The sequence below is a fragment of the Rhea americana genome, unplaced genomic scaffold (genome assembly GCF_003343005.1).
Source record: "Rhea americana isolate MKP2758 unplaced genomic scaffold, rheAme1 scaffold_104, whole genome shotgun sequence".
NCBI lineage: Eukaryota > Metazoa > Chordata > Aves > Rheiformes > Rheidae > Rhea > Rhea americana.
The window spans coordinates 2,428,057-2,442,509 of NW_028185084.1; the positions used below are offsets into that span (position 1 = coordinate 2,428,057).

Here is a 14,453-nt window from a genome sequence, read left to right on the forward strand (position 1 = left end):
ACAGGCCTTGGGGTGACTCCTAGAAGACAGAGATCTCCCCTGATTTCCCCAGACAAATCCAAATATCAGCACTAAAAGCCACTGAAGGCATTATTAGGGCTTTCTCTTAGTCAAAATTCAAGGTGTAAGGCTGGTACAAAGTATAGTGTAAGCTCATGCTGGCAATAACCTCTTCAAAGTGCAGTACAGACAGACCTTCCTGCCTGTAATGTATGCTAGTTTTGTTCGGTCCAAGGTCAGGAGAGCTGAGTTATCTCTGAGCAGTGCTATCAGAGATACYTGGTGTGAGTAGGCTAAGAAGCTGCTTTAGAAAGAGCCTGGCTTTGCAGTTGGGATTGCACACGCGCCCACTCAGCTTCCGCACGGCCATGGGGCGCAGGCAGCAGCTGCAGCTAGAGGAAGGAAGGGCAGAGTCCAAACAAAGATATAAACCAAACTGACCCAAGAATAGTGCCTTTAAACTCCAGTGTGATTTCTTGTGAAAGTCTGCTGGGGTGGCTAGACCTCCTGCAGCCCAAAGTGCTAAAAGAGCAGTTAAATCTAACACCAAGAACCCTTGATGCCCCCTCCCACCTCCCCTGACCCCTTCCCCACTCCCAGAATCCCAACCTGGCCCTCTCTGCAAAGAAGAGACCCCCCATGCATACTCTTGGCCTATATCAATTATGAATTTCCTACAAATTAGAGACAGATAAGAAAAAAGAGAGAAGTGGAGGGGTGAGGGGAAGAGCCACAGGGGTGAACAGTGGTATTGTTTCCCCCCCCCCAACCCCCACTAAAATTGAACACCTGTACAATGCAGTTCCACTATGGTCTCAGTATAATGTCCACATGCACAGGCTTAAAGCTAAAAACCCTTTGTCATCTGAAGAATTAAAAAGTCCAAATGCAGTGAGCTCTCCTCTTTTTTTAAGATATACATATATACCGGTGTCCTCAATTCAACCATTTACATAGGTAGGGATTTCTTTTGTGCTCTGGGGCTCAGCAGCTGTGGAAATACTTCCTGTGGCAAAGAAAGAACAAAATGAGAGAGTCAGTAAATAGTAAGTGTGTTTAGCCAAGGAAGGAGACCTTTGAAGGTATCACCTCGCTGGCCTTTGGGATTCAACTGTTCCAGACTGACAGGTTCTTCCCAGAAATGTTTTCTTGTCATTCAAAACACTGAAGGTGATGTCCTGTTCTTTTGCTAATGAAGATGATTCACCCGTGTTGAACAGCACAGGGAGAGGCCAGAGCAGAGGGGTGGAGGGAAGGAGGGGCTGAGTTCCTCAGAGGAAATGTGCAACGATAGTGTTGGAGATTTCACAAATCACTTTAAGCTTTGCCTTTGCAAAAGTGGAGCCTGAACTGCTCACATCCAGAAAACCGAAACTGTGTTTTGTGCTGCCAGGGATTGGAGAGAAAACAAAATAATCCAGCAACCTTCATTTAGATTCCAGGGTTCCCTGAATGTTAGTCAAAGGGTTATTGAAAATTATCTACAACAAAAGGGGGTAAAAATCCCTTGGCTTTTGAATAAGCATACAAAAGAGAAACACCCAATTACAGTCTTGCTTTGTTTTTCCATAGGAAGGAAAATTCATTAAAAGAAGAGATTGCTGATTTCCAGAAACAGATGAGGTGGTGGTACAGGAGTTTGAAGAGCCTCAGCTTTTTCTGATCTGTTCATACCTAGGTTTAGATCTTTTCATTTTGTCAGTGAGCTCTGATTCAGTTTCCTTCTTTGTCTTACTGCCAGGATGGGAAAACCCTCTTAGGGAGTTTGTTGGACTGATTCCTCWTGATAGTGAACTGAGTCTATCTACACTACACATTCACCTTTTGTGCTTGCTGGTGGAGTTACAGAGGTAAACTAAGGAGATATAAAAAATCAATTTCTGATTCAATACAGTGTCCTGCTGGCCAGGGTACAGCTAAGAAACCCACAAAATGCAGGCCACCGTATAAAGTCAGAACAGCTATAGCTGCACCAAATACAATTCATATAATTTAGSCTCCCCACAAAAATATGTTTTACATTTCTAATCCTAGAGGCTTCAAGGGGTCAAACTAGTTCCTAGCACTAATGAGAATTGTTTTGAAGTTACCTTGAGTGAGGCCAGCAGGTGACTGTTGTCACCTCAGTCMATGTGATCGATTACAATATGCATTTCCCTACCCTTTCCACCTCCTCTCGGACAATGTGAACCATGGTTATTCCACTCTTGGGAAGCTCAAAGCCCATCTAACTCCAGGAAAGTGGTTTGTTTATGGCCTGAAATTGGGTGTTTCTCCCATCTCACATCAATTTTGCTTTGGAGATTTCTGGGAAAAAAAAAAAAAAAAAGAATTGGTAAAGTTTAGGACCCACCGCTCCGGGTCTTTGCTTGAAACCTCTTGGTGATCCACAAGCCTTTTGGAAGTCCTCTGTCCAGACTACCTTGGTTGCTTTTCCTTTCCTTGGGTTCTGGACTGTGGCCTGGGGTTGCTCTGTATGGGGAACACCACATGGGAAGGTTGGTCCCCTCACTCCATCCTGTGTAGTGCTAAGCAGGGTTGTCCAGGTGTGCTGATGAATAGCTGCTAAAAATCTTTTAATAGCTACCTGATCTCTCCTTGGTGAACATGGGAGGAGAGAGCAGCATTGATGGCAGTGGGGAGATGGCTTCCAACTTAGACATCAGTTTCATCAAGAGACTTTCTTCTTTTTTCTCCCAGGTTGTTTCACTGGCCCCAATCTTAGCACATCACATTCCCTCTTTTAATCACCCTTCCCCTTGTTCCCTCTCTGCAGTAGCGATTACACCAAGCCTGCTTTAGTAAACACTCTTTTACAATTTTGGGACATCCTCAGATGAGATGTGAAGATACGGTTATGCTGATGAAGCTGTGCAGCTAAGACATTTCAGTTAGGACTATGCCTTGTTTCTGTCTGAGCTAAAACAGCTATAAAACTTTAGTTCCTCTAAAATAGCTCCGTGTCCTTACTTGCAGGAGTCAGGTGCTGCTCCTCTGGTCTGGGCCTGCAGAACTGTCACCTCAAAAGTGAAGCTGAGCAATGCCCAAGCAATGTCAGAGCAATGCTGGCTTTACTAGAACATGTCCCCAGACTGAAACTTCCCTGTTCMACCTCAACAGCCCTGGTGTTACTGTAGTCAGGATAACAACAATCATACAAGCATGAGCAAAAGTACAATGGATCCAGGATGCTTGCTCCAAGCTTGTTCACTTTAGGTCCTCCTAGAGCTTGCTTTATAAATTTTCAGACACAGACGCCTGTGGAAGAAATCGGCCTGAGGGCAAACCCAGCTGTCCAATGCAGAGATCCTCAGTTCTGCTTTACTTCCCTGAGAATCAGTCAGGCTAGCATTGCCGCTGGCAGCATGATCTGGCAGAGCACAAAGGCCACAGCAGAGAAAACATCAAAGAATATTCACCTTTTAGATGTGACTTACCAAATCACCTGCTCACCTTCATGTTCCAGGTGAGGSTGGCTGAAGGGTCTCCTTCAGATCTGGTCAGGACTCAGGTGTGGGGTTTAACCACACAATTACATCAGCCCCAGCAAAATAAATTAAATTGCCTGATAGCACAAGTTAGATGAAGCAGGAGTATAGCATTTTTGAGAAGGGGAGGGGATCTACACAGAGCAACTAGGAGAGGGAAAAAGATTAAAGTTCTCCCTGTCATCACTTAGCAGTGAGGGAGAGGGAAGAGTTAGCAAGGTTTCCTATAGCAAACTAACACTGCAGCAGAAGAGGATGGGGAGGAGTGTGCAGGGAGATGGGGAAGGGGGGAGGCTTAGAAAGGGGTTAGCCAATTGTAAGTCAGAGGCTGACCAGCTGCAGGATGCTGCAAGTTATTTACCTATGGGCTGGATATCCAACTTCTCATCTACTAGTTGCTCAGGGCTCATCAGCTCACTTTGAGGGACATTAGGAATGCTTTCCCTCTGACTGACTGGACTGACCATCTCTTGATCTTTTTCATTCTGCATCTGTGCATATATATTAAGGCCAGGAATCTTCCTAAAACATTAACAGAAACCATCATTGTGGGGTACTCTGGCAGATGAGATAGCATTAGCTTTTTACAAACCAAGAAACAAATCATCGAGAAAAAGAAAACCCAACAATACAAAACCCAAACACCTCAGTGAAAGATGAAAAAGAGGAGAAGAAAATGGCCCAGGGAAGATCATACCTTTTGAACTTGTAAATTACAAACACGGCTAGTCCCACAAAAACCACGGAGAGGAGCATCAGCATAGCTGAACCGCTGTGACTGGGAGTGAGGTCCACCAAGGGAGCTGCAAGAGATGGGGAGAACATTAGAGCCACCTCCCAGCCTGGAGTGAAAGGTACTTTCTCCAAAAACAGCACATTTTCACCTACGGTATTTGTAATAGGCCTGTCAACTCATCTCCCGGACTCCTTTCCTGACCTAATCCAGGTGGGGAGAAGCCTGGATTGAGATCACTTGTGATGCTCAACCTGGCACTTGATGTGAAAACCTACAGCTTTCTGCCTAACTGGCCAGATCATAAGAGGAATACCTCAAACATACTCTCTCATGTTGCAGACAGCTACTAAAGCAGTTGCAAATGAGTTCACTTGGGTACCAAAATTGGACTTTTTGGAAGATCTTGAAACTACCTAGAGGATAATTTCTCATGTTGACTTCCTATTTTGCTTAGAGCTATTCTGGGTAGCTCTCAATGCACAGTGAATAGTGAGCAGCTGGCTAGTGAATTTTACTGGAGATTGTTATCAAACATACTGCCCTCTGCTCAGTCCTCTTTCTTCCTAACAGAAGCCCAGTTCCCATCTCAGACACTGTCTCAGCATCCATGCCTTACCAAGACAAGCTCTTCTCACACCTCACACATTTTCAGTTTCTTCTTCCTTTCCTTTCTCACTCTTTTGAATACTACCTACCTCCTTCTCTCTCCCTTGTTGCCCTGTCCTCTCTCCCACATTTTTCATGGAAGGAAGTGCACAAGATGAAGGAGAAAAAAAAAGAAAAAAAAAAAAAGCAGACTAATCAAATAAGTCTCTCTCTGTGCCTCTCACAGGGTTTTGTGCAGCTCCTTGCTGTAGCTCCTTGCAAAATAAGGCCACACAAAACATCCAGAGGTGACGGTGTTTAGAGAAATACAAAGTAAATTATATTAAATAGACAGTCTCCACCACTCAGTTGCACATACACACACAGAGATATCCAGCATCCACAGAGGGACACACACAGATCCAGCAGTCTCATTTGTTCATGCAGACAAACAATCATGCAGACACTAACAAAACATACTGTAGACAAACATGCGACTATAGGTGTGCCAAAGGGCTAATGGACACAGCAGATACATCCTCACTGGCTGTCTTTATCCAGCGATATCCACAGAACAAAACATAGGTAAGGTAGTGACTTCCCCTGCAAGACAGCTTAAGTTAAATTGAACCACTGCCACATGTCTCCTCTCACTCTTGCCCTTATACACACACACTGAAAAAACCTTTCTAAAACAGGGCCAGCAAACACAAAAAACTTGCACACACAAGCATATGCTTACTCACGCACTCATGGACATCACACACACATACATGCACATACACACAAACACGCACACTTTCTCTGGGCAGTCCCACCAAGCCTGAAAAAGTCTAAGTCTGCATAGAGAAGTGAAAATRAACTCCTCCTACCCACATTAAGCACGTTACCCTCAGGAAGCTAAGGAATGGCAGTGAAATGATCCATTRTTATGAATTCCTTACATGTCTCTATTCTTTGTCCTTTGCACCCATTTTTTTTGTTGGTATTTGCAGTTGTGTGTGATGACAAAGTGGCTCTCTGACTGTTCCAGGCTCAGCTATGCTCAATGTTCTTGTTATAATGCTGTRCTGAGTCTCTGATAATAAACAGCTCTTTAGCTATTTTATGAGGAATATTGGYATATTTTACTATGTAATACAGTTGGGGTTATTGTTTGCTGTGTTGGGAACCTTGTTTTATTTTTTTCCTGAAAAGAGAAAATAAATATAATGAATGGATTGCAATCCGTTGTCCAGAATTATCCTTATTTTTTAAATTTTCTTTCTATCTCCAGCGTGGCCAGAACAAAAAAGATAGAGGTGTGAAATGCGCTGAGTCTACTGCTTCTCATTCCTCCTGTGCTCTGAGGAATGCACGTGTTCAACACACACACACACASAGGCTCATTTTTACAATTCTGCCTAATATCCACACCAAGTCAGTTTAGACAACTATACTTCTGTTCCCCGCAGCTCCCCCACTACAGAAATTTCCACTGTGTATGACCAAGCACATAGACAGGGTGGAAGATATGTGTGCACTGAGGCATGGAACATATTCATACGCTTACAGGCATATATATATGTACACATACACAAACATACACATGCTGAGCTGTGTGTTTCAGCCAGCTACAGCCCTGAGCTGCCAGGAGGCCAACATGGAGTTGACATGAAGAGACTGAGAGCAGAAGAGATACCACAGACCAGAGCTGGATCATCTGTTTTCTAGGGACTGCTTCTAGTGCTAGCTTGTGTGTACCAGCCCCAGGTTTCCCTGCTTTCAAAACTTAATTTTAAGAGACTGGATTTCAAMAGGAGAATCCTTTTTCTTCCTTGACAACCCAAACAACAGCTTTCAGCAGCAAAGTAAATCTCTCTTTTGGCATTTAGTCAAATTCTAAACTATTCCCAAGTTTTGATGTCATGAAATAGGGCCTTTCGTTTATACAGGGAACTGAGTCATGTCCTCTGCAGCTTGATAAGGAATAGCGTTCCCTCGAAGACTTCACAATAGCTGCAGTCTGAACTTTTTCAATACCTACTTTGGCAGTTCAGGGTCATTTTGCACTCTTATTTAATCATATTTCTCTATGAGACTGTGAAGCTGGTTATAGCAATTGCTCACATCTCTCCAGCAGCTTAGAAGAGAAGAACCACAGAGTCTACCTTGGAGAACAAATGACTGTTTGCRTCCACCACAGACAAAAAGTAGTCATTCCTGGTGTGTAAATAAATACAAATAAAAATATGTATTTTCAATAGGCTCAAAGATGGTGTCTTTGCACAGCRTGTCTGAGCTGAGCACCCTCTGCTTCAGCAAGAAACAGGCCAGCATGCACTCGGAGGCCATACAGTCATTTAGCATGGCAGCATGCCACGCTAACAGACGCTGGCTTTCAGCTCACACAGTGCTGCAGGCAAGGCTTAGTAGCCCAGTAAAAATATTATAGTACCTCTGCTAAATATCTGGCTTYAGGACTGGGATCTAACTGGTTTATATTCAACTCAGAGTATGGGCAGAGCGGCTGGGGACTGTCGGCACTCCTTCAGGCAGACGTGCCCAGAGTTCCACTCTGAGAAGCTGCAGAGGTTACTGTCCTGCATATGGCACAAGCCTTGGATCCAAATTCATCCTACGTTCCTGGAGATGTGGTTTTAACTGTCATCTCTTTCCACTGTATGGAATCAGGAATGTCCCTTCAAGTAGCAAGAGATAAAGATGAGTCTTTCCCAGTTAAATCTAATGAGGTTCTTCCTAGCTATAATTCATTAGAAAAAGTCTACAAAATCTTCAGGGCCAGAGAAGTCAGTTCCAAATGTTCTTTTGGGATTTGATCTTCACTTTAATAGATCGACCAAAAGGCAAAACAGCCATGAGCATAGTCAGAGTAAATKCATAGAAACAAATTTCAAAAATAATGAGCAATTTCAGATAACTCCACATTTGACACTCAAATTAAGATGCTATCAAATAGCCTACATCTCTGAGATGGCCACTGAGCTTTTTATGAAAATCAGATTCTTTCAGCATACAAAATAATGCATCATTGTCGAAAATTGAAGCCAAAGATTGCTTCATTGATAACAACATTTATGGAAAATATATACAAATTCAATTTTCAAATGCAAAGTCATGCAATTCTTCTCCAAAAGCTACCTATCATTCATTTTTTACAGTCTACAAAAGAAAAACAGCAAGGCAAACTTAAAATTGATTGCCAAAACTTATTTTTTCTTTTCTTTAGAGATTAATCAGCTATGCTGTATCTCTGCTTTTATACGTTTTTGGTTCTAACATAGCAAGCTTATCATCATCTATTTCACAGCTAATGGAAAGCAGAAATATTAGCAATTTGTGCTTAGGAAATATGAAATAACGCAAACACTAAAGCTTTCTTTTAGGCTTATTTAAATGCAGTTGCACTCCACGCTTTCGTAGCCATCTCTTTTTCCTTCTCTTTATAGACAGGTCAGCATGTGGGCTGACACCAATACAGGCAGAGCTGCTCATACTACAAAACGCTTTTTGCAGTGCAATTCACTGGAACAAGAAACTGAGGCTATTTTGTATGTTAGTAAAACAAGGTGACACCAGCTGATCACGATTATTAGCAACTGCTGGATAAAAGGAATTCCTAAGAATCCTGGASGTGGATATGGCTGTTCCTTCATCTGTAATAGTTAAATAGGGCCTGTGAAATGAATGTTTAACAATACAGAATACACAAAGGCATGTGATTAAATATCAGGATATTGGAGACGGTTAATTTTGAGACAAGTTTCGTTAAGGCCAAACAGACTAATCTCACATGAGTGCACAAAAACATGCRCATGTGTGTTTGTGTGTGTGTGTCTTTCAGACTGCTAAACAACTTCTGAATTATTCTTAATTCCTTTGAATTTTCAGTGACCCCAGAATGTAAGAAAGCATGCAATGCTTTCCAATGTAAGCAAGCTCTTGCCAGTAACCCCTGCATTGTATGATCCAGGCTGAATATGCCACAATGCACCTTAGCTGTTGAATATTTCAGAGACAGCCAAGAAGCACACACTTCCCCTGCTAGTTGTTTTACATTTCCAACAAGAACAGCAAACTCTTGCACATCAAGCAAACACAAAAGGACTAGATGTAAGTGTGAATGCCGCTATACCTTTTTGGCATGACAAAGAAAAGTGAGGCAGAGTGGAACTAYCCAGAGTTATCATTGTGTCACAGAAACAAGAAGAGCCTAAAACGCAGCTGCTAGCTAATGGCACACTACAACCATCAAGGTCTATACTGCTGGTTGCGCTACAGATCATCAGAGAGGATGTACACGYGAAGCAGATACTGACCTGCTGTTAAATGAGCAGCATGGACAAGGATTTGAACCCCTGGCTTCAACTCAAAATGGACAAAATTTTGGTTCAGTTTCTGGATCAGTATTTCTGAAATCTAGAAAAAAAAGGAGAAAATAAAAAATGCATTTGTTTCTTTATCACAGCTTTAAACTGCCAAAAGGTGGGTAGGAAGTGGAGCTGTCCACAAAGCAAAGATTTTGCAGAGCACAAGACTTTCACATACTTTCAGAGTACAGATTCCTATCACCTTATAAAGAGGGGGGCTGTGCAGCTGTACACATCTGCCAGTACTATATCCTGTGTGGCTTGTGTATGGCTAGAAATGATTTATATCAACAAGGTGCATCTGTTGCACCACTTCAGGAACAGCACAGTAATGCAAGGGAATTAAGCCCCACAGGAACATGACTAGAGCATGTAAGTTCCTGCAGGATCAGCCAGCAACAGCACATCAGTGAACTGCTTTTACCACTCAAGCAAAGAGAAGTATTTCAATAATTAACAGTCATCTGTTCAAAATAAATAATTTCTTGTCCACTGAATGTCCGACTCTGTGATTTTAGAGCATGTTCACATTACCTGATATAACTGGACCAAAATGTAGGGTTTAAATCCTTACCTCAGCTTGCATCGGAATTTGAAGTCCTAAAACCAAGCTTCATTTAGTCCAATCCTGTTTCAAGTCAGCTGCTCCCTAATTCTCAAGCAAACACCTACAACAGCTCAAGTCTGAAAGTGTCTATGCTGTTGACCAACTGTAGAGTGCATTTGCATTAAAGTGCACGCTGCATCAATTTTCATGAGCTCATGTTCTCTCTTTCATGGGAGGGACATCTCACTGAGCTTTTAGACCTTTATGTTATCCTGGCAAAACTCTGGTGACAGCAACAGAGCTTGAGCAAAAATGAAGCAGGCTATTCCTCCTTAAATTACCCAAGAGAAAAGATAAGCATTTCCCAAGATAAGACCACATAAAATCTGTACAGTAACGAAGCCAAACTTTGGTCCAATCTGTTGGAAAACACTCCTTTCTTAAGACAGTTTGTCATATGCACACAGGGCCACTCTCTCCACATCACTCTTAAGTCTACCCAAAAAGTTGCAGGCATGTTGCCTTTAAAAGCAAAAATCCAAATAGATATATCAAAGRATGAAAGCTTGAAGACAAGGTATTGACAGTATTATGTGTCTTTTGTATGTTCATTCTCTAGATGTTTCATCTATTTTTACTCTTCTTGCAGTGAATAATTTTCCACTTCAACATACCCACTACTTTGAGCATTAGGTTATTAGGGAGAGGTGGTTGGAAAACTRTTTAAAAAAAAATAATAAAGAAGAAGAAGAAGAAAAGAAAAAAGCAATCCTTAATATGCAATTGCTGGAAATGCAGTAATTTTTACAGCCATATTAAGCTCAAGAGAAACCGTATACTGATGCTYACCACTTAATTTAATTTGGTTTAAATAAATTCTTATTCCTTCTTCAAGATTAATGAAAAAATGTCAGAAAAGAGAACATTCCAATAATTTTTACACTATCTTTTTCATGTTCTTCATTTTTGTCTGCTTGAGTTATTTCAGTAAATGCTACCCAGATATGATTAGATATTCCTTGGCTATCATTCATCACAGTATGAGATTTATCTGCCTCTTTTATTTTTTTAACATTCTTAATGGTTCTTTCAATACTCCTAGCTAATACTCTTCATTTTTGGCTTCTGATCACTTGAATAAGTGCCTTTGGTCCAATATCATTTTGGCAATAACTCTTACAGGTTTTTATTTATATTTTTAATATATCTCTTTTAAGTTTACATTTTTTCCATGGGTGCCAGAATAGGCTGCAAATATATTTCTTCTTATAAATACCACCTGCTTACTAAGATCCATATGCTGAGCTCAGAGCAGCAGGGATGGTGACACAAAGCTGTGCAATATGTAAAGAAAGCATGGAAAGCAAATTATATCCCTCTAAGAACTTCAGCACATTAATAACTAAGACTGACTATTACAAAGACTGTCTCATCACTAAAATTGGAGCAACAGATGCTGATGGATATGCTGCAAACCTGATACACTAACGGTTTATAGAAGTAAAGGGAGCGACATCACCCATGCCATTTCCTGTCCCAAATATGATCCAACAACTTTCCTCCATAGTCCTGTAGGAATTAGCTTCATACTTTGTACTCTGATATTTGGATGCTGCTGGGGCAGCTAAGCCTATGGAAAAAAAAATCAACCACAGGACAGTAAACTGAAGGAAAGAGCCAACTAAATTGTATTGTCCTCTTCAGCACATTGTGATAGCTGCACACAACGGTCAGGGAAATGGYAGAGGCAGATGTGATACCCTTGGCAGACAGGTAGCTTAATGTGTGGCATGTAACTGAGAATGCAGCTAGTGAATGCAGCACACACCAGMATTTGCTGTCTTAGAATGGTTCCTTCAAGGGGCAAGAAAGGGGAGACCAGGAGAACCTACAGAAAGCCAGCACGAGAGGTGGTTGGGTAACAGTACCATTAGGAAACACTGAGGTCTCCCCTGGCTTGCTGGTGGACCCCTGCTGCGCAGAGCAAAGAGCACAGAACTACCGCACGGGCAGGKACGTCACAGCCGCGAGGCGTCGAGGCAGCCTCCCAGCAGACGTGCTGAGAGCACCAGAGAAAGTTTAAACAATATTCTAGGCTGGCAAGCTGATGGCCCCAGAGATAACAACTGCTCCAAAGCTAGTTCTGRTATCAGCTGAGGCCAAACAAACAGGATTCACTAAATTTGATCCTTTTTCAGTTTGAAATATTTACTGGCTTTGATTTTCAACTTCTTTGTTGATTACATGGTGTAATTGGAGTAGTGGCCTGAGCTCTATGTACAGCTTGTAAAGGTGGGGAATTAGTGTACCTTATTGTGAAATGGGGATATGGATCCTGGTCCCCACTGCATATTGATTTCAGGTTCACTGAAGAACATACTGTATAAGGCTTAAATATTAATCATCATTATGGTGTCCATGCAGTCTTCCTCCTTTTATCACATATTTGCTAATCCATTTCAGAATAAATAATATAGTATTTATATTAGGTTTAAAATCAGCTTCTGGGTTCTACCAGACTCTTCAAACCAAACAATACACAAGCCATGGAGGATTTGAATCCTAGACAGACTTGGTCGGGACCATAACTTATTAGAATCAGAATAATTTAGTTTGTAAGGCAGTTTGGGAAATCATCTGGTCCAACCCTTCCACTCAAATCTGGGAAAACTTTGAAGTTCAAACAAGTTTAGAAAGAGGGAGAAAATGCAATGATAGCTGGTAYGAGTTTGTTAAATCACACTCATTTAGTACAGCAGAAGTAGGGTGAAAGGGGTTAGTAGAAAGGAGAGATAGTAAAAGAGTAGGGAAAATGAAGAAAGGCAGAGAGAAGCAGTCACAACTGATGTTTATTACTATTGTATTGCATTATCACCTGATYGTGAATAAGGAATTTATTGTGCTATATGCTGGAAAAATGCAGCTCAGAAAAAATGGTTSCTGCCTGAAACCATCAGTATTTCATCAGAAGCCTGAAATAGCAGTCTCTGTTCCAGGACTATACGCAAAGAGTCAAAGCAGGCAGCGGCTGTTCATGCTGCTCAGAGTACACGGCATACATCCTTGGCCAACAGCTYTTTGAACAGGGCTTTCTAGAATCTGAACAAGTCTAAAATTTAATAACWCAGCCTGAGGTCTTCAAGAACACCAGAAATTCTTATGAGAATGAGACAGGTGCCTTCCTCCGGCAGCTCTGAAAATTCCTGACATCCATTTCTGAGGGAAGAACAGATGCCAGAGATGTTTTAAAAATATTTGCTTGCTTGGTACAATATTTTCTTATTCCTTTGCAGGTAAAGTCAGGTCCTCTTAGGAACAGAAACATACACAGTGTAGAAAGAGAGAAATAACAAATACACYTCTGTGCTTCTAAAAATGATCTGAAATATAAGCCATGTACAAAGGTTTATAAACTTTAAGTTTCTGAGGTTAAGCAGGWAGTTACAAATGGGTAAGTGCCTAGCTCACATTGGGACTGGATACCCCTCTCCAGGGCAAGTTGGCCCTGATAATATTTATGATCCCCCAATGGTCTGAACATGATCTGTGAACGATAGAGAACCCAGGACAATCACCCTGAGGCTGGAAAAGTGGATTTTCACCCCTTCTTATTCTACCAAATCTAGTTCTAGCCCTGAGAATCACAAGTCTACAGACTTTAGCCTAAGAGTGGTTCTGATTCTTCTACGACTTATTTACACCCTTAACGAAATGTCTTTGAAGCAAATCTCCATATAAAGGCTGATTTGACTGCCACCCTGCCACTGAGGGTATGGAAAAGGTTTCAGTGGGAAACAATCTGATTCATGAGCAATCCTTTCTGCCTGTACTCAAAACAGTACCATGGACGTATTTTTTAAAAAAAGCAGAAGAGAAAACATCAAAGTAATTTTGCTATTTCATAATTATCTGTGTAACTCTTAACTGAACAGCTGGACCTTCAGCTGGGGAACAGGTATATCCTCARGAGTGTCTGTGTTCATCTCCCACTCTTAGAGATGCAACAAACTAAACTGAAGACAAAAATTCTTAGAATAGTAACCTCCTAATTTATAGTCTTAAGAGTCTCCCCTGTGAAAATAATTAGCTTTCAGAATTAGTTTTGGTCCTTAACTGAGCCTCATTGACTTTATCTGCTTCATTTGCAGAATTAAGCATGATGTGCAGAAATAATTCAGTAATAGAAATCATTCTTCATGTATCATTTTTTCATCAAAGGACACATAATGAATAATAATAATAGACAATTTRTGAGGAGAAAAAAAATCCAATTTAAAATCAGAACAAAACAAAAATTAATTTGGCTTCTCTTAGCATTTTGTCAGAATTAGGACTGTAAAAGAACCTTGTGCACAAAGAAACAGAATTATCACTCAGAAGGGCATTTTCCTATACTTTTAYTGAATTCTGAAACCTCTGGTGTAAATTGGTTTAGACTAATTGAATGTGATTCAACTATRCCTGCATGTACTAGCTAAGGATCTAGATCATTTTATAGATATTGTGTAAGGATCTCAACTAATGAGTGCTACACCTCTATTCAACTCATTGGGTAAATCAATAAACAACTAAAGAAAGAATTATGCACATTGATTGGTAGGAAGCAATTTGAACYGGTATTGCAAAAGTGAATCAGGAGTCAGGGCAACTGTGCGTTGCTTTAAAATGTGCCACTCACTCTACATAACCTTGGTCACTTCACATGAGGCCCCTAAACCTTGCTTGAC

General features: G+C 41.2%; 1 protein-coding gene across 1 annotated transcript in view; it reads right to left on the reverse strand.

Annotated features, from left to right (window-relative positions):
* Window positions 1–638: 638 nt before the first annotated feature.
* Window positions 639–14,453, reverse strand: part of LOC146601361 (VPS10 domain-containing receptor SorCS1-like) — a 303,293-nt gene continuing 289,478 nt past the window's right edge. Inside the window, exons 25-29 of the mRNA XM_085308294.1 lie at window positions 9,129–9,228; window positions 4,186–4,291; window positions 3,850–4,010; window positions 2,354–2,472; window positions 639–1,006 (exon numbers count right to left, since the gene is read on the reverse strand). Coding sequence (XP_085164420.1) covers window positions 950–1,006; window positions 2,354–2,472; window positions 3,850–4,010; window positions 4,186–4,291; window positions 9,129–9,228 — 543 coding nt within the window. The 3' untranslated portion in view covers window positions 639–949. The remainder of the gene's footprint in view (window positions 1,007–2,353; window positions 2,473–3,849; window positions 4,011–4,185; window positions 4,292–9,128; window positions 9,229–14,453) is intronic.